Genomic DNA, 24153 nt, shown 5'->3' with positions numbered 1-24153 from the left:
TTCCTTGAGCTCTGTCTTGCTTTTTTCTTCCTTAACCATGCTGGAACATGAGTTTGATACAGCTAACTTGATATCTAAACTTGCCTTCCTTGGAGCCATGGGCTGTAGGGTAGGTGAGGACTTCTCTCTGGGTCCCTCCTGGAGGCCATTTGCAGAAGAGCAAGCAGCATTCATGAGTAGCCAAATTCGTTGAGCCCTAACTACCTCATCAGCCATGTCTTTGGGTGGTCTATCTTGTGTTATCAGGCCAGCTGGGATTAGAACTTCTCCTGCCTCTCATCTGCCCCTCAGCTGCTCCCGTGCTCTGACCAACATGGCCCCAGGCCCGAGGGTTTGCAAAAGCTGCAGGAGAGCCCACCTACACTCTTGTTCCTGCATTAACCCCCACAGCACCTATTAACTACTGAGTATTGAGGCAAATATCATGTCAAGATATTGCTTTTACATATTGCCTTGCTATTCTTTATAGCTATGGCCTTCAAAATCATGTGCCAGTGCTTGTGACCTCCTCTCCCCCCAAATAATAATCAAGAACAAAAAAAAATCCCACAGGGTTTATGTAATTTGGGATGTGGCTTGCTTTGGTGCAGACACACTTCTCAGTATGCAGTTCTTCTGGCACTAGATGGTGGGTGCCTGTAACAGCTGTTTCAATAGCTGAAATTGTTTCCTAGTTCTTCATAGCACATAGGCATCATCAGTAAAATATTCTGCTGTATTTTATTGACACGATACAGTTTTGCACTCTGCCCATTTCCTGACACAGCATCCATTTAGGCAAGAATGGATATCTTCAGTAGTGGGACGAGTGTGTCTCTGGACGAAATTATTCACCGCAGAGTAAAATCCCAGAGGATACCACATACCAGTGTGTCAAAGCAGCACGAGGCTGTGTACAGGCAACATTAGGTTTGCTCATTCAGCCAGTCTCTGCTTCACAGAACCTGGTTTATCTAAGCTTTACTAAACCATATTTTATTAAACCCAGGTTTAAAATGTGAATGACAAAACAATTTATGAAGAGCACTAAACGCAGTCAGTGGACTGTGGTTGTGAGTCGATTGGGATGGCTCCAGGCAGGTTTTGAGGCCTCCCCGTGGGGCTTTTCCTTGACACTCTGCCTCCTTTTGCAGTAGACTGGCTCCAGGATGGGGTCACACATTGATACCATGCTTCTTCTGGAGTTAGCTTGGACCAGGAGCACCCCCGATAAAGGAAAGAACAGCCACTTCTTGGATTGAGGACCCCAGTCTCGTTGTGGTGGGGTTTTAACTGAATTTGTAGGCTGCATTCCAAAGGAACCTTAATCTTTTCAGAAAAAAAAAAAAAAAAGGTCCTGTCAAGTTATGAAGATGGTTAAGATGCTCACATACATACACATTGTGGGAAAGGGGCAAGAGGGAAGAGAGGGATGAAGAGATGAAGAGGTGGAGCACGGCACTGGTGCAGAGAGGCAGAAGTAGCACAGTGGGAGGTGGGGGGAGGCAGAGTGTCCCATGGGGGCAACAGCTCCTGGGAGCTTTATGGGACAGTAGAGCAGCATGGGAACCCACCAGCCGCAGACGTGAGATCACCACGCCAGTATGCTGCAACAAATTAGGTCATCTCCTCTTCCAGGTCCATGATTCTTCTCCCTGTGCAGGGTGCTCTTTTGGGGGTTTTGTGGTAAGGAGCAGAGAAATAGCAAACCAGAGCTTTTTTTCTCCTAGGAGAACGCCAAAGGAACCAGCCTTTGTAAAGAGCAGGCACTTGGGCTCCCTCTTGCTCAGCAATTTTGCTTTGCCTTCCTTGAGCACAACCAGGACTCTGTGCTCAACTTCGCTGGGCAAAACCGTTACAGGCCCATATCTCAGGGAGACTCCATGCAGCTCTGAGTGCAACAGATTTACAGCAAAGCCCAAACTTCATGCAGTCCTGTGGGGGTAGTACTCAATACTAAACCAGTGCTCCCTCTCCCAGTGCCAAACAAAGAGCTTTATCGGGGTAAGGATAGTATCTTATCCCCACATCTTCTCCCTCTCTGTATTTCCTTAAAGAGCTCCTATCTGGGGTTTGTGCAGGTACTCGGCATAGGCATTCATCTCAAATTCTGCTGCAGACTTTAAGAAATGATACAGAAAATCTCATTTCAGGCATAAGCTTTCTGACTGCTGCTGCTGTCGTGGCATCGTTTTGTTTTCTTTCTCTGCTGCTGGCATCACGCTGGGCAGCACTTCAGAGGGTAGAAGGAAAATAGAGCAGACAGGTGGTGGATCTTGGAGGAATGAGGCCCTAGGCCAGGGGAGATATGAGGATTAAAATCTTAATGTTTGTATCAAGTTGTTTTGTCTTTTTTACTTCATGGCCCTTTTAAATTGTTGCCATCGTATAGTCTGTGTCATCCTGGAAAGTGCCCTGAATGCTTTCACTGCTGTGCCACAGGCTGATTAGAGTCTATGGTTAATTTGGGGATAAGTGCTTGTGGAATAAAAAGACAAAACAAAACATAAAAAACTGTGGAGCCTGTCTGAGGATAATAAAGCAACTAATCTGTCTTGTAAAGATAACGTAAAGGAATACCAGATGGCAGATTTATACCTATATGCTGGTGCTGAGTATCACCTCAAAAAGGGTCTGGTGATGGAATTTTTTTTTTAATGTTACAATAATTAACAATGCATCTTCTAATGAAAAAAAATCCAGCAGGAGACATAGAAAGTTACAATTAAACATTCTCTTTATTGGGGCCTTGCTCTGAAATGGCTCAAGTGAGAAATGCTCAGAGTGCCCATCAGTGCTGCTAATGAAAAGACCCAAAGTCACGTTTTTTTCACTTTTATTTGGATTTAGATCAACACCACAGATAAGATACTTTGGTCAAACACAAGAACAGATTGCTATGCCGCTCTTTCCTGGCTGCAATAAGTACAGTAACGTGGAAAAAAAATGCTGGTTCTCCTGGAACATTGAATGTAAATCTTGGCTTGGCATATACAGCTAATAAATACATTGTTTGCACTTAGCACTTTAAAATGGAATTGCACATGCAAGATGTAACCAGGCTACTGATCACCTTCAGCATTGTCCCTGTACTATTTTTACTTCCTTAAGCTCTTTGCTTGCCTTTTTCCCAGCAAGAAAAAGAATATAATTTGCTGCTCTACTCAGTATTTCAGTGATTAGTCTGCTGATTTTGACAGGTTTAGCAAAGGTCACATTGAAGTCCTTCCTGATAGAATTGGTATCGGCTCCATAGCTTGACTTGCAGTACTATGCATCGCAGGTAGCAATGGAAGTCCACCCAAGTGAGGTGCGAGGTCTGCCCAAAAGCTGACGAGGACAGAGGTTAACACCAAGCAAAGATATAGTAAAGGGACTGGCGTGAATGCAGTTCTTACAATATCAAAAGTCAATACTACTACCACACAAATAATGACATATCAATAATATATTGTACAAGCTTATACAGCAACACATGTTGATTTGCAACATTGTACAGTTTAAATCTAAAGTGCACAGCCTCAATCTGAGGTGACAAAACAGTACTATCAATATAATAAAGGCAACACAATTACAGACACAATTTATTTCCTCTTACTTCATGTCCTCATATTACATTGAATCAATACTCCATTTATCTATTTTAGATGAAATTAAAACCACATTGCACTTCTTTTTTTTTTTCTCTTCAAGTATTTTAGAGACAGCAAAACAATATTGCTTCACAACAAAAGTTGGCCGTTTAGGCAAAGTTAAAACCAAAACTTTAGTAGGGTTATAAGTAGACAGGCCCGAGCCGCAGAACTCTTACCAACACTTCCAGACGTTGGGGGAAAGAGGGTAAATTTCAGTTTCCATGCCATAGTCACCTCTAATGTTAAGGAATGATGCAGCACTGAATTCTGCAAGAGCTGTGCCCATGGTTTCTAAAAAGGCTGTGAGGCTCCGCGTGGGCTGTTTTAGGCAGATGTAGCCTTATCTCAATTTTTTCTGCCATTTCAAAAGCCGTTGCAGACAAGGATGGAGTCCAGCACCAGGAAAACCTTTGACAAAGCAGTTTGTTACTCAGACCCCATCCCTGTCACTCAGATTACAGTCACACTTAATTTAGGCCTTGTCTGGCAGACCTGTACGTCTGTAAGAAGTCCTTACCCTCTTAATGTAGCTGCAAGGTTTCATGCTATTTCTTTAGTAAGAATTTCAGTCAATTTTAATTTTGGACTGCTCATAGCAGAAATGGTTATGAGATAAGCATTTATTCAGACATGTGACTTTTTTTTGGATAGGCTTTTTTACCACAGAACACAGAAACCATCCAAATACAACCTTATTTCAGTCTTGGTTAGCACTGTATATTGATTGTGCGTCTGCTGAGTTAGGCCAAGTGGAAAACATAATTAGGAATAATAGCATCCTATTGTTGTACTGTAATTGATCTTATTAAGTGGTTTTAAGAGCTGCAGTACTCTTGAGGTTTTTCAGTAATCAATCAACCCTGGAGATGTACAATCCATATGACATGGAGAAATGAGGTATTGGTACCTCTTAAGAATGTGGTATGTGGGCTTGTATTTTAAAATAAGCAGTAATAAATATTTGAGGCACCTCCATCAAAAGAAAAAGAATTCTAGTTAATTTTCAGCTTCTGTCCTTGCAGTTTTATAACCCATATAAAATAAAAATATATAGTTTACAAAATAGGATTTTTTTATATATATATATTTCCTTTTGTAAAACTATACCTATTTAAATACATTTGAAATGTTACTATAGGTAAATTAGAAATTCTGTTCTAATACTACGAAAAAGGCAAAATACTTTCACTTTTAAACATAGAGCTTGTATACTCTGCTTCTCACCGCCCCCTACCACTTCCCCCAATTTGATTTTGTCATCATTTTGGGCAAATTTGGCATCATTCAGTCCGATTGCTTTTAATTTAAAGTAGTCTGCATGTTAAAATTGGGGATAAAATTTTAAGTATCTTCTGTTCTTCTTTATTTGGTTCAATGCAGCTTTTTGTGCAGCTAATTATTAAGGAGGCATTCTAAAACTCAGGAAAGGACTTTAAAGGAGCCATGTTTCTTGATTTTAAACTGTACTCTACTCCAACGCCACAATATAGAAATAGATTTACTTTGGAACAAACTACAAATACATTCGCACAGTTTGTGACAACTTAATTGTCTACTTAGAGGTCCAGGAACAGACTTTCACACCCAATTATTATAAATCTTGTCCCAGGCGTTCTATTTCATCAATCAGGAAATCAATGTCTTGGTGAGTTGCTGCAGGGTTTGAGATGACCATCCGGAAGAAGTTCACTTTGTCTCCCAGGGGCTGATAGCTCACCATGGTCGTGCCATACTCCATCATCCTGGCTTTTATCACTGGTGCCACCTGCAGCGTAACAAAAAGCAGGGGATGATGGTGATTATTATAATTATTATAATTATTTTAACTATTTCCATTATTACCATATTCTTTATTGTTATAATAATAACAAAACACAGAGTATGTTTTCTTTTTTTAAAAAAAGATGAAGAGCTACAAGAAGCAGTTAAAATGAAATTACATCCAACACTGATAAAAATGCTAACCTCCATTAAGGAACAAATGTCTCAGTGAAAGACACTAGGTTTGTCCTGTTTGTTTGTCCTGCTTTTAAAATCACTGGGGAATTTGCCCTCTACTTTCTCAACACTGCTGACAGGGACACAGTAGCTGTTTTTTGTAGTGCTCAAAACATAGTGTTACAATCATTTTCCATCTTCTTTTCATATACCAGAGTGCCATGGTTTTATTGAGCTTTTGTTGCACATGCTGGGTTTAGTGATTGCAGTTCACAGTAACTTGAGTAAATATACACAGAACAAGTAAGTGCTCTAGAGACGTGGCAATCTCAGGGAGTACCAAACTTGGAGACCAGAGTAAGGTGGTACCAGATCAACCTGCAGTAAAATGACCACAGAGGTGTCATTTGCCAGAATATCACGAGGTGACCTTGCCCTGTGAGATCATTTTGGCGATTGCCTGCCTGCAAGGGTTTCACTGTTCTCTGCATGATGTCCTGGAGGACGCTGCTTACCTTCATAAGGCGGCTCATTCTTTCTTCATTGTCTTCCATACTGCGCAAGCTGGGAGGTATATACCAGAAGCAGACATTTGTGTGCTGAGGCTAAACACAGAATAGTAATGGTTTACACTGTAAGAAATGCTCATAATATCTCAATTGCAATTAAGTTCATGCCTTCCCTCCCTCTCATACATCATGTTGTGACAACAGTTAATGGTTTGCATTATTGTGGTCCACTGAGAGTCATCATCATTATTAATGCAGAAAAGATAATTTTAGGCAATTTATTCCCAGGGTGTCAGATGCGGAAACACATCATCCAGCTGTGCAAATATATTTATGCCCTACTGAGAGGCATCTAGATTTTGTAGGTGCTGTCCCCTCCAGAGGCTGAAGGGATCATGTGGCTAAGACAAGAGTCTATTATGGATAATTCAGAGGTGAGGACCGTGTCATTTACTTTTATTACATAACAGAGTAATATAGAATCTGGTTCTGTAAACAGGAGTCACAGGTGGTGCATGAGACAGTCTTAAGATTTTCTTGCATTTAATGAAATTTATTACTTCTCCGTTTGATTCAGCTAGCTGCTGTATTAATACGCATGCACCACAACATCTTAGCTAGTTTAACCTACATGGGAGCACCAAGTAGAGAGGCATAAAGTAAGAACTAGTTGATATTTTGTGTATTTTTGCAATCTCCCAGCAGTTGCCTGCCTTGCTATGTTCCTCTTTGCTGGATCCTATATGTGTGAGTTACAGCAACTCCTGCTGCCAGTTCCTTTACTCATCATCAGACCCAGTGGACCAAATTCAGTGACGATGTGTGAGGCAGGGGAAATAAATAACACAGTGGCACGTGGGTATGAGCCTATGATCTCTGCTTGAAGAAACAGTGATGTTTATCCTTGTGCTGCAGAGCACTTAGACATGCGCTAAGTGATTGCTACCAGGGAGCAACATTCTGAGAGACAAAACCTTCCAGGGCAAGTACAGAGAGCAAAAGCCATCACAAATAGGAGCAGAAAAAGCTAAAATGACATTTTTTTTTCTCTTTTACAGGGAAAACACCAGTTAACTTTGTAACAGAGGTCTCTACCAGGCCTGTCCCCAGCCATCACAGCTGGAGAGGTTTGCCCACAGAGAGATGGCCAAACAGTGGACACTCCGGGTGCAGTTCAGAGGTACAGCCACGCAACCCGGGCTGCACTACCTTGCCCTGGGCAATGTGCTCCAGCTGACCACCTGGCAGCCAGGGGTCCCGTCTCAGCTGGACTCCCTCCACAGAAACAACAAGCCTAGAGATATTTGCACCCCACATGGTGGTGTCACTTCTGCCACGTGAGCCAGCTGGGCTCCCATGAAACGCTAGCCCCTGCCCCACTGTGCTGCACCCCATGGCAGCAGGGACTGCAAGTGCAGATGGTCCCTCCTGGTCACCCCAGGTCCCTGCAGGTCCTCTGTGACTGCCCACCTGAGAATGCTGATAAAAGCACTTTGCACAACTGTCCTTTCAGAGTTGTGCAGGACGCTGTAATGCCCACTTGTAACAGACGCTGCTATTAGGAAACTGCAACTAGCTTTTATTGCTTAAGAGCTGGTTCTAACTGTCCGTGTGCTGCGTTAGCCCAAGATGCCAGTGTTTAGTTTCAGTGGGGTGAAACTGAGCAAACTGAAAACTTAGGCACAGCTGCCTCATCTCCCTTGTCCCTGGATCTCATGAGGAAGAGAGATAGTGGCACAACAGGTTTTGTTACAAGGGACACTGCTTTCTGTCACGTGCTGTTTGGTTTGACCTGTTGGTAGTATCCCAACAGATGACTAAGGCAAGTGCTGTTGACCAACTGTGAAAAAGAAGTTGCTATACATACCTTTCCATCAAACACCATTTCATACCCTTCTCTGTTCTTTATTTTATTGTACAGGTATTCTGCAAGTTCCAAGCACTTATCAATTTGTGCTTCAAATCCTGTGGTTCCCTTTAGAGAGAGGGAGGAAAAAAGTTATGTGACTATCTGTTCTGTGAACCTGAAGAGCAAAAGGACCATGTAGCACTTGCCAAAGCATCAGCACAAGTCACCTCTCAGAAGTCTCTGTGGGACAGATCAAGGATCTGATTCCATGAGATGAAGGACACTTTGCTAAGCAGAGCTCATTTGTCTCTAGCTCTTGCCACTGACCTCCCTATAGTCACCTCTGCAAAATAAGCACCGGGTACTAGCTTGGTTTTCAGCAAAATATTGCTAACACCTCCAATGAAGTGTGCCCTTAGTAGATTTTGCAGAGAGGCTGAGCATGGTTTTGGACAGGCTGGACTGGCACAAAGGAGGGTCTCTAGAAGGTGCTGAGTTCCAGACATGGGGAGCCTCCTGCTATTTTCAGAATAGGGGATTTTGATCTTCCAGGGTGATGTGCTGGGGGCTTTTCCAAGAATAATTTTTCTTTTTTAATTAAACACAGAATGGGCAGATACGCTTTCAGAGCCCGGCCTGATGCCTGTGAGAATGTACATTTTGTTTAGACACTGCCCTGCCTCTGTAGTGTTTTTCTCTCTTCTTTTATAATAGACACCATATAAACTCAGAAGCTGTGTTTTTAAGAGCTGCAGCAAATCCTGCTTTTTCTTCTCTGGCAGAAGTCACAATCTCTGTGACATCATAATTGTTCCTGCAATCACCAGCTGTGATGCCACAAACAAAGGATCCAGCTTTATGAGGGAGGAAGGGGAATAAACAGCTGGAATAGATAAACTGTTTAAGAAACACACATCCTATTCTGTAACATTAATATTACAAGCGCGGTGTGAGAAGAGAAAAAGCAGTAGAAGGCATGTTGGAAAAATGGGGTTTAGAAGACGAAATGTCTCTGAGTAATGGATGCATGTCCCTGCTAAATCTGTTCTGGCAGTGCAGAACTGACTTAAAAGCCTGCGGCATTATCCCTCTGTGTATAGACATTGCAGAACAGGGTAGAGCTAGCACAGCCCCAGGAGAAAGGCTTGGAGTAAAAGAAAGACGTGGCTAAAACCGCCTGCCCCTCTGGAGACCCCAGTTAGCACACCAGTTATTGTGACCACAGAGACTTGCATCTTTCTTTACAGACTCCCACACCTCCAGCTACATTTGATGTCTGTCTCAGAATTGTTTTCAGAGTTTTAATGAAGCACATGAGGATCTTTACGGTTTTCTGGAAATGAAAACAGTGATGTCATCTCTGAAGAAACCTGAGGCAACTTGACATAATAGATCGGATAAGTATACAGAAGAACTTATTTAGCAACATTCTACAAATATAGATGAATTAATCATTAGAGCTGGTGTTTTCAGATTTCCCAGAGAACAGATTTTGATGAGTTTTCCTCTACTCCTTCAAAAGATGACTTCGTATCTACTGCATGCAATGAAACGAGGTATTCCAGTCTTGATTTGCCATGTTTAATTTCTGAATATCATTAAAACATCTTTTTATTTCCAGAAATCTTTGTAACAACATTCCTAGGTGTATGATTTATGCTGTTAAGACTCCTACAGTTACACAAAGTAAATGCTATGCAAAGCCATGGAGTTCCAAGTTTCAAAATCATGTGTGCTGCTTTCAAGCTAAATTGTTAAAAGTATAAAAAACCAGAAAATAATAATGTTCTTTCTTTCATGTTATATATGGGAAATTCAGGTCAGACATTTTCTAAAATGATGATTACAGAAGAAAACCCTGTATCTGGTGTGCATTATTTTAATGCAAACAAAGATACTGCAAGCAGTCCTACCTTTGCCCTCCACATCAGCCATAACTTGAAGACATCAACATGCCGTCCACATTGCAAAGCCTTGTCTCCCGTGTCGTAAGACAGGTCGTAGTGCTTGTCTTGTTGAAAGAGGTAGGAAGCATGCATTTGATTGCAACTCTGCATCAATCCCTTATAGAAACAAAGACACAAAAAAGTGATGTTGGCACAGATGTGACTACTGTTTTGAGGGTTGCTTTGGGTGAGAAATTATGAACACCCAAATTCAGTAGAATATGTGTCCAAGTGCAAAAGGAAGATCAAAAAAAAGGATAACACCAGACTTAGTTGCTCAGTGCACTAAGATTTTCATATCCCGTTCAATGCCCAGGACACCTTGGTACCTTATCCAGGGATGTGTAATCCCTTCCCAGAGCTAAGGCATTTAAAAAAAAAAAAAAGCTGGACATTGTGCTTCCTAGCATCATTATGCATAAGTTCATTTTTGGATCTTGCTTTTTCTTCTTTGTTTTGGTTCCTTTTCCTCCTTTCTTTGGAAAGCATCTTTTCTGGTTGAGTCAGACAAAGCCAATTTGGTGACTAATCCAAACAATATCACACTACTTTTCTAATTGCTTTGGTCTCTAAAATCCTGATTTTCATTGTTTTCTTTCTTTGTAGGCACAGTTGTTTTCTGCAAAGCCCTCAGCTGCAGACTGGATGCTTAAGCGGTATAGAAAGCTTTGAACAGACAGAAGAGCATATGGCCTTTAAACAGCCAGCTAGAGCTATTTCTGGGTTGCAAGATACCATTCTGAGAGGCAGCTTTGTGGGAGGGCCAGAAGCCAACAAGGTGAAGAAACCTGGCTCATGAAAGCATGAGGTTTCCTTTCTAACTTTTTAAGTGAAATGCAGAGAGTAATGTTCTGGGTCTAGTTAAGTCCTCAACCAAGTTTAAGGTACACCTTAGGGCTGTTGCCTAAAACTGCAATTTCCAGTCCAAGAAGAATCAAAACTTGGCTGTTTATCATCAAGTCTAATCTTTATGTGCAACTCAAAACTGAGATAGTAAAATGAGAGGGAAAAAGAAATTATTTTCTCCTAATCTGAGCCATCTGTTCTCACTAGAGGTCAAGGATGGTACTGACTTCAGCCAGGCAGGATTTGTCTCGGGGAACTGACCCAGAGGGCAAATAAAAGCCAGCTTCTCTCTTCTTAAGTGCAAACACTTTGTATGTAATCTGTTGTACAGCTGTTAGCAAAACAGCAACCAGCTTTTTGATAGCTGGTCTAGTAAGTGGTGGTTGTATAGCAGCTGTCCCAGTAACTGATGGTTATATGAAAATTACAGGCTTGAAGGGTAATTCAAATTCTAGTACTAAATGAAACGTCTACTTTTTATTCCAAGTGAACTTAGCGTTCCATTTTTACTTCCATATGCCCCAAAGTGGGTATATGGATCAGAACTGTGTGGAAATATCTATCATAAAAGTCTAGAAAGTGTAATGATGCCTAGATTCTGGACCAAATGTTGTGCTGCATGTATACCATACCACTCATCCCAAGAGGACTAGAGTTTGCCTACAGTTACATTTTGTACCACACACCAACTAGTAGTGAGGTTACACAGCTATGCACCCACAACTTAACTACGGACATTTTGAATGGAAAGCCACAAAACTCTGTAAAGATATTGCCATTGACTGGATCTATCATTTCTGCTAGCCAGCTGCTTTAATTCCCTTTGCAGTCAGAGCCCGAGCACATAACTTGAGGTCTAGTTCTCATTTTCTTTTATAATCCTCATCACATCAGCAGGTATTACCTATGACACAGTTATGAAGAAAACATCCAGGATTTTCAGAAGCTAAATGTCAGAAAGGATCAGAGAAGCAAGTATATTGCGACATACCTCTTCTCTTACTAGCAGCGCTGAACACTGCAGCGGGACGCCCATCATTTTGTGAGGGTTCCAGGTCACCGAATTGGCCCTGGAACAGCAAACCACATGAAACTCAGACATTGTACTATGGTGGTGAAAACATGGAGTTATTTAGAAATGACTAGAATAATAATGAACATGTAGCAATGTACATCTTTTTCTGAGCAAGCAAAGCTGAAAATAATCATGGCTGACATTAGGAAAGCAATGCCTTCATAAGGGACACAATCCACTCTAGTTGCGTTTTGGAAGACAGTCCTGGCAATTTACCACAGGATAATTGCTCTATCCACTAAACTTAATCAGTATTAAACATTTGTGGGAGTCATCTATACTTTATAAACGTAGGGCAAACTTCCTAAAAACACCCATTTGACCAATGAACTTTCTGAAGTCACACAGCTGATTAAAGAAGCTGGCAAACTAGCAGATTCCCACCCATTGATTTCAGTTTCAGCAAGATTTTGGTAAGTAGCTCACACAGGCTTGTTTTAAAATTCCTTTAAATACTTCTGAGTACCTCTAAGTCTCTGAGTAACTTGGAAAACCTGGCCCAAAGTAATTTTTCTCATTGGTTTGCTGATGGTAAATTTTCACAGCTCCTTAATTTTAGCTTGGCTATGATAATTCACACAACTGGAGGACTGGATCCAAAATTCCTGCAGTAATAAAGATAGAACTGATCCACCCTTTCACAAAGGAGTCTGATCCTGCCTCCCTTCAGGACACACTGATTGCAAAAATAGCTGTCAGCCTAGATCTTGTGAACAAACAGGGTGCTGTTGCAATACAGCCTAGAGAAGAGGCATTTGGGACTGTGGCAAGGGCTGAATGGAAGATTGTCCAGTTGTTTATTTTAATTTTGTGTTATGCTTGACTGGCTGTTTTTTAATTACTATTATTACATATGATGATTAGCTGATAGATGTATACATTTGCATCCTATTTGGCAGGCTGTCAAGGATGCATAGTGCACAGGATTTCATGTAGTGCAGTGATTTGAATTTTGACAGTATAAATTGGTATAAATCAGTCAACTGGGGCATGTAACAACTTAAAGGACCCAGGACACACTTGCAGGTAACATTTATGTAAATAGAGGTGGACATGTTAGAATCTGGCAGTATTTTCCTTTGTAGGACTGGGACACAGTGCTATAGGTTTATGCATGTCCTTATCATTTCCTGCCAAATTGCTTCCACTCCTTCAAAGCAAGCAACTCCAAAATTCACATGGACATTGGGCAGCACTTCTGTGCCTTCTTCTTAGCTATTTAAATGGGACTGTGCAAGTGCCTGATGCAAAATCTGTAGGGAACAGTCTTCCACAGGCAACATCTGGCCACTTGGCTTGGCTTTTCAAGTATTTGGCAGCTTTTAATCAGCTCAGAGTCAGTCATCTGATTACAACACCAAAGCTAATGATTCTGAACATGCATTCAGGTCTATGAATTTCCTTTGATATGATACTTTTAAATTTTTACCTGTGCCTATGCAGAATTAGGCAGGAATTCTTTGAGACTTCTAGGTAACAGCAGTGGTATGGGTTTTCTCAAGCAGAAGGATTATTTACTGACAACAGCCAGATGTTTATTATCTGCCTAAAACATTTAATTTACCCTAAGGTCATTTATTTCCCCAATTATTATGTAAAATAAAAATCCACCATTTTTCATTTGTTATCAGTTATTCTGGGCTTCAGTCATCAGTATGTGCTTGAAGAAATTGCTGACTGAGACAAACAGTGAAGTAGAAAAGCTACATGGATCCACAGATGGTTTTTTAAAGCACCTCATGTTTGCCCAAATAACTGAGCACCAAGCACCTATGTGATTTTTTGGCTGTGGGTCACAAATGATAGAAAAAAGAAAGAGGAAAATTATTCCTTTAGAGTTTTCAAATAGGTTACAGGAGAGTTTCAAGACTGGCAGAATTTGGTCCTCAGTCATCATTAAAAACAGACTGAGGTGCATTCGCTGACCAGCCACAGCCCCGGGAAGGATGCCCAGACCCTGTATGGGAGCACTCATTCAGCAGCAAACATGCTTTTCTCATGTAGCTGTCACCCCCTACCCAAGCCTCTAGGACATGGACACCAGACTGAAACTCCTGATGGTGGCCAGACCTATCTGCTCCAGACACCAGGGGATATGCTTCCCTCACGGTGCATTGCAGCAGCTTGAAATCTGCCAAGTGGGGACTGGAGGGCATGGTAAGGATGGTCCTGCAACTCCTCCTGCCTTTGACAGGAGTACTTTTGCTGGACTGCCTGTTACCAGAAGGGTGTGAGTACTCAGAGCACAGAGTGCTCCATTTAATGCTTCCTCCTTGTACCCCTCCTCCCTATCAAACATGAGTACCAGCTCCAGTTCTCTTCTATCCAGACCTGTAATGACTGGGTTGTACTTTAATATCTACCATGAAACAGGAATGTGCATAAAAGTTGGGGCTCTAAAGGTACCCACATTTGAGACCTGGACAAACTGAAATGAGCCGCTGTGTCCATCAAGCAGAGGAACAGCACTGGAAATGACAAATTTCATTAATTCATTGCCAAACATATGGAGATGGTGCTTATCAAAGCACTAGATAAAATCCAGGGGAGTTCTGGATCTAAAGCATATTTGGAAAATTCTCCAATATAGATTCAACTTGAACTTCTCATTCCAGCAGAATTTGGACAGCAATTTAAGAGGCAAACACTTTTTTCATACTCTGTCCTCACAGGAAACTGGGTAGATTTTTATAACTTGCCGGGATATTTGGACCTATGTCCCTTTAACACAACATGTAAGTTTGGAGTGCTGGAGGCAGTCTTAACATAACAAAACCAAATTCATAGAACCATTGTCTGCTTTCCAAATTTTGCATGATATATGAGAAAGGAACTGAATCATCAAAGTATCCTCCTCATCTTCATGAACAGGATGAGGACGTTGTTTCTAATTTTAATTGGCAAGGAAGAGCAATTTGATTTAGAGATAAAAAAGGCGGAAGGGAGTAATAATTTACTCTCAAACAGCACGAGCTTCAGAAAATACACAAATGTGAGAGTGACTCCATCTAGTCCAGTATACTGCCTCTAGCAAGTGGCCTAAATAGGTGCCTGGGAAGAATACAAAATAGGGCAAGCATATATGAACTTTCTCTAAATACTCCCTGAGCTCCCACTCATTTGTGGGTCACAAAAGTCCTGAACTGTTTTTGTTTGTCTTTCCTTGAATGCAAGTAAATCTTAACATCCTATGGCAAGGAATTCCACAGCTTAACTAAAAGTTTCTGAATAAGCAGCTGTTTTTAAGCTCAGTCCTTCCAGACTCTGAAGTCGACTGGCATCACTTATGTTCATCTGTACGTATCTGTAATGTTCATGAACTCATGACTACAACTCTGTATATATCCAGGCACAGATTTACCGAGAAGATGTCATTAACACAGCCTGGAGGCAGGTAATGTCCCCAGAAGTAACAGAACAGTAGTCAGTGACTGCAAGGACACCTGTCCAAACTGCAGGTGCATCCACCTTTTATATTCAGGACTTCAGCATGCATTTCTTGGAGAAATGCAATTGCTAGTTCATGCTGGATGCTGAATCAGAGAATGCTGCAGAAAACACTCTGGACCTGTGAATGTATGCTGGAAGGAATAGAAAAGCAAACAAGAAATGTCTGCTGTTTGTACTACAAAACAAAATACCACACTACTGTAGCATTGAACAAAGGCACTTAGCAATGCTACTTCAACTGGAAGGACAGTTTGCGTAATTTCTTCATACTGTATCTTGGAGATAACATTGATTTTTATTTATAGACATTGCTAGGGTACTCATAAGTGTGTTAAAATGCATTTAATAAATGTGTTTAATTAGCATTAATAAATCATACCTTTCAACGCCATTTAACTTCCATTTGTGTTTTCTTGACATAAGGAGCCCGCCACCCCATGCTCCCTAGAAGACAAGACATTATCTTAACGAGAAGAGAACTCTGCTTTCCTCCGTGATGACATCTGTGCATTCACATCAGTTTGGGGCCCTTTCTTTCTTCTTGCTGATGTGGCACATTCCAAAATGACCAGGCAGATGGGGCCGGAGGCATTAGCTGTGCTAACAATTTTCTTCCAGTAGCTCAGAAGCAGCAGTTTATAGTCCATAATCAGACTGCCCACCCTAATCATCTGCTAAACCCTCCCTCGCCACCTCCTCTGACACTGACACATTGGGCTACCCCATGCTGTAATTAATGACTTGCAGAGCTGCTCCTGGCTAAGCTGCCTTTTCTTTTTTAGTGATGAAGGCATGATAACAAACCAGACTAGACTGGGATCTCAGCTGCTCTGGTGAGTTTTCATCATATTTCAGACCACTACTGGTTGCCCCCTACCCATTTGCTTTCGCTCACTGAGATCTGGGACAGGCAGGCATTTCATGTGACTGAGAAGTAGCTTAAGGTAAATATGAATTCTTCCTTTGAATTGGACTGATTTTGGCTGATGCAGTAATCCAAAAGCAAGATACCCGGCCCTACAGAAATTCAATTACCAATCCTTTTTGGAGAAAGGATTTGCAAAAATGACACAAAAGCCATTCTAGGGCTGAAAGATGATCCTTCAGAAAGATTTATTGGCAAGAGGCCAGATAAAGCTAAGCAGCCAATCTGATAATTTTCTCTAGCATTTGCATTAACCTGTTCAGCAATTTGTGGTACTTTATTCCAGACAAACGTAGCCTTCACCTTATGTATTTACTTTGCAGCTGCTGCAGAAGCTGAGCCAGCGCTCAGTATGGTTCTCAGGTATTTCTTGTACTAATGGCATTTAGAGAAAAAGCTGAAGGCCAAAAGCACTCTAACTAGGTCATCTTAAGTGTCCCAGTTGCTAAAAGCACTGCACCGTCACAGCTCCTAAAATGTCCCCCTGACCTGAGCCTTTCAGAGGAGTGGGAAGTCAGTCCTTGGATGTTAGACTTAATTACAGGAACCAAATACACCGATTTTGTAGAAGATGACACTGTCCAAAATGAATAAATTAATACTGATACACCTTGTAATCCAGCCCCCCACATAAAATGATACTTACATCCACGTGCATCCAGATTTTATATTTCTTGCAGATATCTGCAATAGCTATGAGAGGATCAAACGCCCCGTACACTGTTGTCCCAGCTGTGGCGCTCACCAGAAAAGGAACAAATCCCTGCAAGAAAGCACAGAGGCATTTGGCAAGGTCAGAGTGCTGCAGCCTCCTCAGCCTGCAGCAGCCCCAACTCCTCTTGTGCTGCCTCCACAGTGAGCCCACAAGTGTCTCCTAGAGGACATCCCTGCTACATTACACCGGTTTTCTCTTAGTTCAAGATGCTAGTGATATTATATTTTCGACCTTAAGGTGGCAGCAAATTTCCAAACCAGCACCCTCCATTTATTGAGATGCACGAGACAGGTAAGGGCTCAAAAGAACAATCCTGCTCCACACCACGTGCCTGAAACAAGGTCTGCTCTTCACGATGCCGCGTAAAACAAACCTCACCCAGGCACCACAGTGCAAGAAATACCTCTGGTGGACTGTGCCCTGGGCTGCATTATAATTATCGCAGCGAGAGTCTGAAGGTGCGGTGGCCCAGTCCTGTCAGTGGGAGCCATCTTGTCTGGGGGTGTCTGCTGGGGACAGTGCACAGGGGAGGTGTGGGGCTCGCCTCCAGCCCCATCCTTCGTGCAAAGCAGGGAGACAGCTCTTCTGAGGAAAAGACAGCCATCTCCACAGAGGCCAGGGGCTATCTCTTGGATTCCATCTGCTAAATGCTGTGCCTCGCAGAAGAGCACTCACTGTCCATCACATGGCTTTTGCGCTATGAGGTCTTGGGTCTGCCATAATTTATACCAGTGTTTCATTTTAAATTTATTTGTAATTCTGTTGATTTCATAAACAGTACTCAGTGCTACGAACATAAAGAATGGCTACATTTTTTGCAGAACTGGGGTTTAAACTATCAAAAAGGTCTAAACTTCCTTCTGCAAGGGTCACAGTAGGTTTGAGTGGCACTCTACTGTTATTTTGCCTTATTTTTTATCTACTGTATTGCTTTCTGTAGAAAAAGGGAGCCTTTAATGAAGATTTGTGTTATTAATGAGCTTTGAATGCTGTGTCTAATGACTATTTACATAAACGTTGAAGGCACAGAGCTGAGTTCACTGCATACTTTAATCTGATGTTTTAATTCTAGCTTCTGTTAATGAACGCATACAAAATAGTGCATTTTTATAGATGTGTGGAGTTTAGTTTATCTTCCATTGATTTGGTGAGTCTATAAGGAATATTTTCAATGCATTAAAATACATACAAATTCCCCAAATGATTACTTTGGTTTTGTCAATATTCAGCTGAGAAACTACATCATAGGCTGGTAATATAAAAAAGGAGACTGTTATGCAGAACAACATATTAAAAAAAAAGCCAAATAGCTCATGGAGATTATAAAGTAGCTCTGAATCTATATTCTCAGCAACTCTTGCCTCACTAATTGCCAGGCTACATTTCTGAGAAATAAATCAAAAGTTAATGGTGTTTTACCAAGGAAAGCAAAACAATGAGCTGTATAATTCTTGGGGTTTTTTCTTCTTTGGAAGCAGAAAAGCTAGTAAACTTACTTTTTGTTTGGCTTCAAGAATTCTTCTTTCAAGGTCTGATGGGATCATTTTCCCTCTGGAGCAAGAGAGAGTTATATCAGAAATTTGATCTCGAAATCAGCTCTTGCTGTTACTTCTTCACTTAACAGGAAACCCAAATAAGGAACAATGTGGTTTTTTGGCCAAGGCTTATGCAGCATTGAAGAACACAGAAAGATTCTGTCCATTAGCCTGAGTTTTTACCCTAATTATTTTGTCAAACAATTTGCATCAATATTGTGATGGTAACTGAGAGAAGTTATCTTGTGGCCACCCACATTAAAGACTGATGCTGCTCCATGGAGCCTCCTGGTCCTGTTTGACATTACAGCCCTGGGAATATGCTCCAGTCTCCCAGGGAGAGGCTCAGCCCAGGGTCCCATGAAGTTCACCGGGTGCCAAATCCAATGGTCCCCTTTCAGCAGGCACAGAAAACGCCAGATGAGCTGCATGGCCTTCAGCAGCGCAACTTAGCTCTGGTGTAAGCAGTCGTCTCTGTGTTTCCATCCCAGGGATGAACTCATTTCAGAGCAACTATTCCATGTTTTGGTGCATTACATGTTTGTGTTTGCCTGAAGCAGGGTATGAGAAGAAGCTACCAGTCTAGACTCATTAAATGCACTGTCAGGCCCTTTATATTGACTGTATACTGTATTTGCCAACACCTTTAGTATCAACCATTTACCTGAGATTCAGACTCAGTGGTATAAGGCTTGAAGGCTAATTTATGAAATCCTGCAAATGAATTAGACACAAGATAAAACAGTGCTGATGCTGATTATTGAGGGTAAGGTTTTCTTTGCTTTACCCACAAGCAAGACCATCTAAGAAGAGACAGTGCACATAACAGCAGTACAAACATGACAGCTCCCCACATTACAGGAATAACGTCTTCACTGGCTTTGAATGTTGTCCATTTAGGTTAATATTATTTTTTAAAGACTTTTTTAGATTTTTTCTTTCACTAAGCACTGATTTCCTGTTGCTATAAAAAAAGAACAACCTTTACTAAAGCTCAAAATAGTAGTTTCAGGGAAACTAATAAAACCATTAGTTTTATTTTTGATTTTACATTAAAAAAAATCGAAGTATTTTCATGACATTTGGATGGATGTAAATAAATAAAAAAATGTATTATTAATTTCTTGTAATAAGATACTACCAGGTTTTCTAAGTTTTCATCCTTACACAGCTCACAATAAGAAAGTAATTATTTCAGTAGAAATGGGTTTGTACTGCCGGGTTTTTTGCAAAATCTGTCCTGCATTTTACTTATTCAAAACACTAAAACACTAAAGAATAATTGAAAATAAAAAGCTCTACAAGTTTAAAAATTAACCCTGATTTTTTTTTCAGAAGCTCAAGGTCTAAAGAGTATTCAACTCATTGTGAGTTCCCCCCAGTTACATGTATGCATTCAGAGAAAAGCAGTAGTTGTTTTATCTTCAAAAACTGTTTCTGGGATCATTAGAGGAATAAAGGGGAAAAAAAACCAACAACACATGCCAAGGAAGGCAATGAGTTCCTCCTCCATACATAGCTTAGATGTTGGTCTGTTACAGTTTCTGATTTATTGAGCTTGTGCATAGGAACACACACAGAGCTGGGCAGATCCCTTCATTGCCGTAATTTTTTTACCAAGGCAAGTGATTATCCAGCCCCTGGTCACATTGAGTACGTGCAGAAATTCATGGCCAGGACAGTGCAACATATAAGCAATGTCAAGCTTTACCAAGGAGCAAGCAGTAGGTTAGCTTTGAGTATAGTCAAAACACAGGCTGCAGCACACAACCCCCCTGCTCCAAATCTAGCGAACTAGCCAACAGCACTGCTTACTTGCACAGCATTTTCATGTGTTAACACCTAAGCTCAGATGACCTACAACACTTAAAATGCTCTGCAAAATAATAGGCTTGTCCTTAGACAAACCTCACCCAGATAATGTGGCAGGGGGTTGCATGAGATGTGCTAGGCAGCATCAGAGGGGCTACTGGGGGAGGCAGAAGAGACTCAGCATGAAAAGGACATTGAGGATAGAATGAGTGTTAATGTCAAAGTCTTCTCATATTACCCACATCTGTACAGTCTTCACTGCTGCTACACCAGACTTAAGTGTTTTGACCCCAAACCTGCAGCTAATACACTACTGCTACCAATATGACTGCATGGTAGTAAAAAAGGCAACGGCAATGTATGGCTGTCCAGTCTGGGGGATGAGAAAGAACATGATTTTCTGCCTGTTTTCCTGGCTTAAAATTCACCACACATTTCCATAGCCCCATGACATGGCAAAACAAGGCAAACTTGGCTGGTGTGGGTCAGGATGGGGAAGAACCACCAGGAAGTATGCTTGATCATGCTGGAAACATCAACAAGATCTCATGGTGCTTTGTCATGCTCCCACAGGTCCACATCTTCACAGAGGGTTGTCTCCACCGCACCAGCCCACATCCCGTGCAAACAACCTGCTTTGTCCCAGTAGCATCTGCTGGGATTTGGTGAGACATGCAGTAATCCTGCTGTTTACTTCAGGGTGGGCAGGGTAAGCATTGTGGTCTTCACAGAGAATCATCACACTGAATTTGCACAAGAAGAAAAGGAAGACAGGACTTCATTGATCCACGTCTGTCTTTAGTGAATAGAAACAATCAGAGGTTTATTTTGATGTGTGTTAGTTGTGTTGATGTTGTCATTAATTCCTCTTCAAGGTGTGCTCAGTCTTTTGTTAATGAAGAGATAGTAAGTCCAGAAGTCAATATGCAGGCGCTGTGATTAGCACTGTAAATTGCTTAGTTGGTGCTCTTCTTTTAATGTGGGAGCAGAGTATTTTGATAGCAGCAAAACCTTCCATTTATGCTAGAGCTATAAATAATTCAATACCTTTTAACAATGATATTTGGGACTCATAGCATGTTCTATTGAAAAGATTCTCACTACAATCAATAAGGATCGTTCTATTAATTTTTGTCCCACAGAAAGTTTTTTTTCCCTAAAGCTGAAAATCTTCATTAGAACATTTTGATTTTGTTAATATACCTCTGGTTTCTCAAAATGGGCTTTCACAGAGAATCAAAACCTTTTAGTTGGGTGAGTTAAGCAAGAAGTTATCTACCACCGGTTTTGTAGAGCCTATGGGACCTGCAGGGTAGGTGCTTGCTGTGCTACTCCTTTCCAGGGGCCATCCTCCTCCTTGGCCCATGCTGCCCACAATGCTGCCAAGACCCTTCTCTCCACATCCCAATGCAAGGATGTCCCGATCAAGGGCACTGCAGGAAATGTAGTCCAGCTGAGAAAGATGGTGAGGGCATGAAGCAAACAAACAGACTTACATTAGCAAATGTTCCTCCATATTTTACTCCTATAGAAGGTCCACTTCAGCTCATTTTAATGGATCAAAACGTGAGTGTCTCTAAACACTGTTTTGACCAAAACAAGCTTCTTCCCGGTTTCTTAGCAGAATGTGTGAAGAATGATTGTTAGTTTGATATCTTGTTTCACTTTAGGATGAAAGAAAACTTAAGTACCAGAAATTCCTGAGGAAGGGAACTTTTAAGATTTTTGATGAGCTCCAAAACTGACTCATAAAGAAGCCAGTGACAGAGCCAATTCCTCAAGTGGGATAAGTCAGTGTAATGCTGTTGAAGATGACAGCACTGTGATGAATTATACCAACTGCTGACTGCATCCTGTATGCTCTCTCTGAGCTGAGCACCTGTTCTATGTACCGATAAAAAGGGCTGTATTTGGCATCTTTACTTACCTTTCATCACATCTAATCAAAATCACACTATCTGTACCAATACCCAAGGCCGCAGCTCCTTTCTTCACAGAAAAGTGACTCTGAAAAAATACATTTATTATTATTTATTATTATTATTATCTCTTTTCTAATTGAATATAAAACACTACACTCTTGCAGGCCCTTCAGTAAGTAGTCCCACACAGGCAGTAATTCTATTCGTAGCCTTTTTGGAAACTGTTCACTGTAATTTGAGGCTTCGTATCAGTTTACTACAGTCAATTAGAAAAACAGCAATCACTCTAATCTGGATTTAGTCCTGGAATATTAAATACACAATTGTGGCTGATGATGGACCAAAATTCTGTCCTTGATGCATACCTGCAGTTTCTATTGCTTGTATGGATTCAGCTACGAACTTGATTTACTGAAACAAAAAATTCTCCCCTAGAGAATTCATTTAGTTTGTGGCATCCAGAGTGATGTGCTTCTGCTATGTAACTTCTGGCCAAATAATATACTGAGAGAAATTAAGATAGGAAGCCTAATTGTGATCTCATGCCAATGAAAGCTAGTAATAACTCCCATTAATAAACAGAGCTACTGCAGCTTAAAATCAGAACTGGGCTATTAGGAAGACTATTAGTTAATCTGTATGTACAGAATAAAATGTCGAAGTTATATACTGGAGTGCAAGTCAGCCTAATTTTCCCTAGCTCATAGGACTTAACTCCTGAGCCAGTGTTGGTTTATAATTCTAATTTAAATCCTAGTGATTATGGTAATGAAATAGTTTTATATCAAATTATACCACCAAGAATCTGATTTTGTATTAACTCAAACCCAGCAGTAACAATATTGTCCAAAGTAATTTTAACTACAGATTATTAAACTTTAAAAAAACGGAAATTCTTTATGTATACTACAGTGCCATTAGCTTAGAATGTAACACTATAAAAAAGATCAAGGAGATAAAAATCTAAGAGGGCTTTTTAGGTGTCCATGAAGTTAAAGAAGAAAGGAAGACATATAGTCTGCAGAAGACCACAAAGCAGAGAAGTAATCACTATTGCTTTGTCAAGGGAGTATCTGGCTTCAATGGTAATGCAAGCAGCAGAGAGCTGTAGGGAAAGAGATGGACACGATGGTTACGCACGTCTGCATCACTTAAAGGCCGTGAAGTCAGTGGGATTCCACTGCACACTAAAGGGCTCTGTATATAATGAACACTTTGAGAAATGAAATCAATTCTAAACTAACTTTCTGAAAGAGAGAGGAAGAAGAGTAGAACTGCAACATGTACATTCCACTTAACAAGTAAAAAACCCCAGGTTTTAAAAATTGCTTAGGGGGTAGTTTTCATTGGGTCCTGACTACTCTGACTGCTATGGCTAAAGTTCCGTAATTTTCAACTCCAAACTCCTTTTTTCATATGCCTGTATCTCACCATTTTGGCTGAAATGCTTCAAGTTTTCATGATGTCCACTGACTCTTTCAATACACAGACATTTTGAAGAAGTTCAGATTGCTCTTGAGCCATGATTCACTGCTGATACATGGACAATTTGAAAATACTTCTTCAGGTAAATGATATTTTTCATATGACATTAATATTTTTTAATGCAGTGAGCTGGTATAGCTTTCCCCCATGGGGCATGACTGCAGTATACCAACAATGTGTATTGAGCAGCCATTGACCATATTGCCTGGACCTAAAATCAGCTTTTAAGGCGCTAGTATGGCAAACCATCCTAACCCTTGAACTAAGAACTAAGCACGTTCTGAAATGTAAATACGCATGTCGGGCTGACTTTCACACAAGATGATGATCAAATGAAACGCATACCCATGTGCTTAGATGAGCAACAAGGGATTTGTGCCTGTGCTTAAGTGTTTTGGTGAATTAGACTGGGTTCACTGCAGCTAGTCTAATCAGGCTTAAGTTATCAAGTAAGCTCCCTCTGCATTCTGGGGGAAACAGGCACCTCCAGGGAAGGATTCATCCAGCGTGAGGGTTGCTGGTTTGGAGTGGA

General features: G+C 41.1%; 1 protein-coding gene across 1 annotated transcript in view; it reads right to left on the bottom strand.

Annotated features, from left to right (window-relative positions):
• Positions 1-2698: 2698 nt before the first annotated feature.
• GAD2 (glutamate decarboxylase 2) overlaps positions 2699-24153 on the bottom strand; it is a 41666-nt gene continuing 20211 nt past the window's right edge. Inside the window, exons 8-16 of the mRNA XM_069777330.1 lie at positions 22142-22221; positions 18364-18418; positions 16799-16915; positions 15607-15671; positions 11694-11772; positions 9824-9973; positions 7929-8036; positions 6068-6157; positions 2699-5379 (exon numbers count right to left, since the gene is read on the bottom strand). Coding sequence (XP_069633431.1) covers positions 5206-5379; positions 6068-6157; positions 7929-8036; positions 9824-9973; positions 11694-11772; positions 15607-15671; positions 16799-16915; positions 18364-18418; positions 22142-22221 — 918 coding nt within the window. The 3' untranslated portion in view covers positions 2699-5205. The remainder of the gene's footprint in view (positions 5380-6067; positions 6158-7928; positions 8037-9823; positions 9974-11693; positions 11773-15606; positions 15672-16798; positions 16916-18363; positions 18419-22141; positions 22222-24153) is intronic.

Source organism: Haliaeetus albicilla, chromosome 2 (assembly GCF_947461875.1).
Source record: "Haliaeetus albicilla chromosome 2, bHalAlb1.1, whole genome shotgun sequence".
Classification (NCBI taxonomy): domain Eukaryota; kingdom Metazoa; phylum Chordata; class Aves; order Accipitriformes; family Accipitridae; genus Haliaeetus; species Haliaeetus albicilla.
The sequence above is the reverse complement of the archived record's forward strand: the minus strand, read 5'-3'. Positions and strand labels throughout refer to the sequence as shown.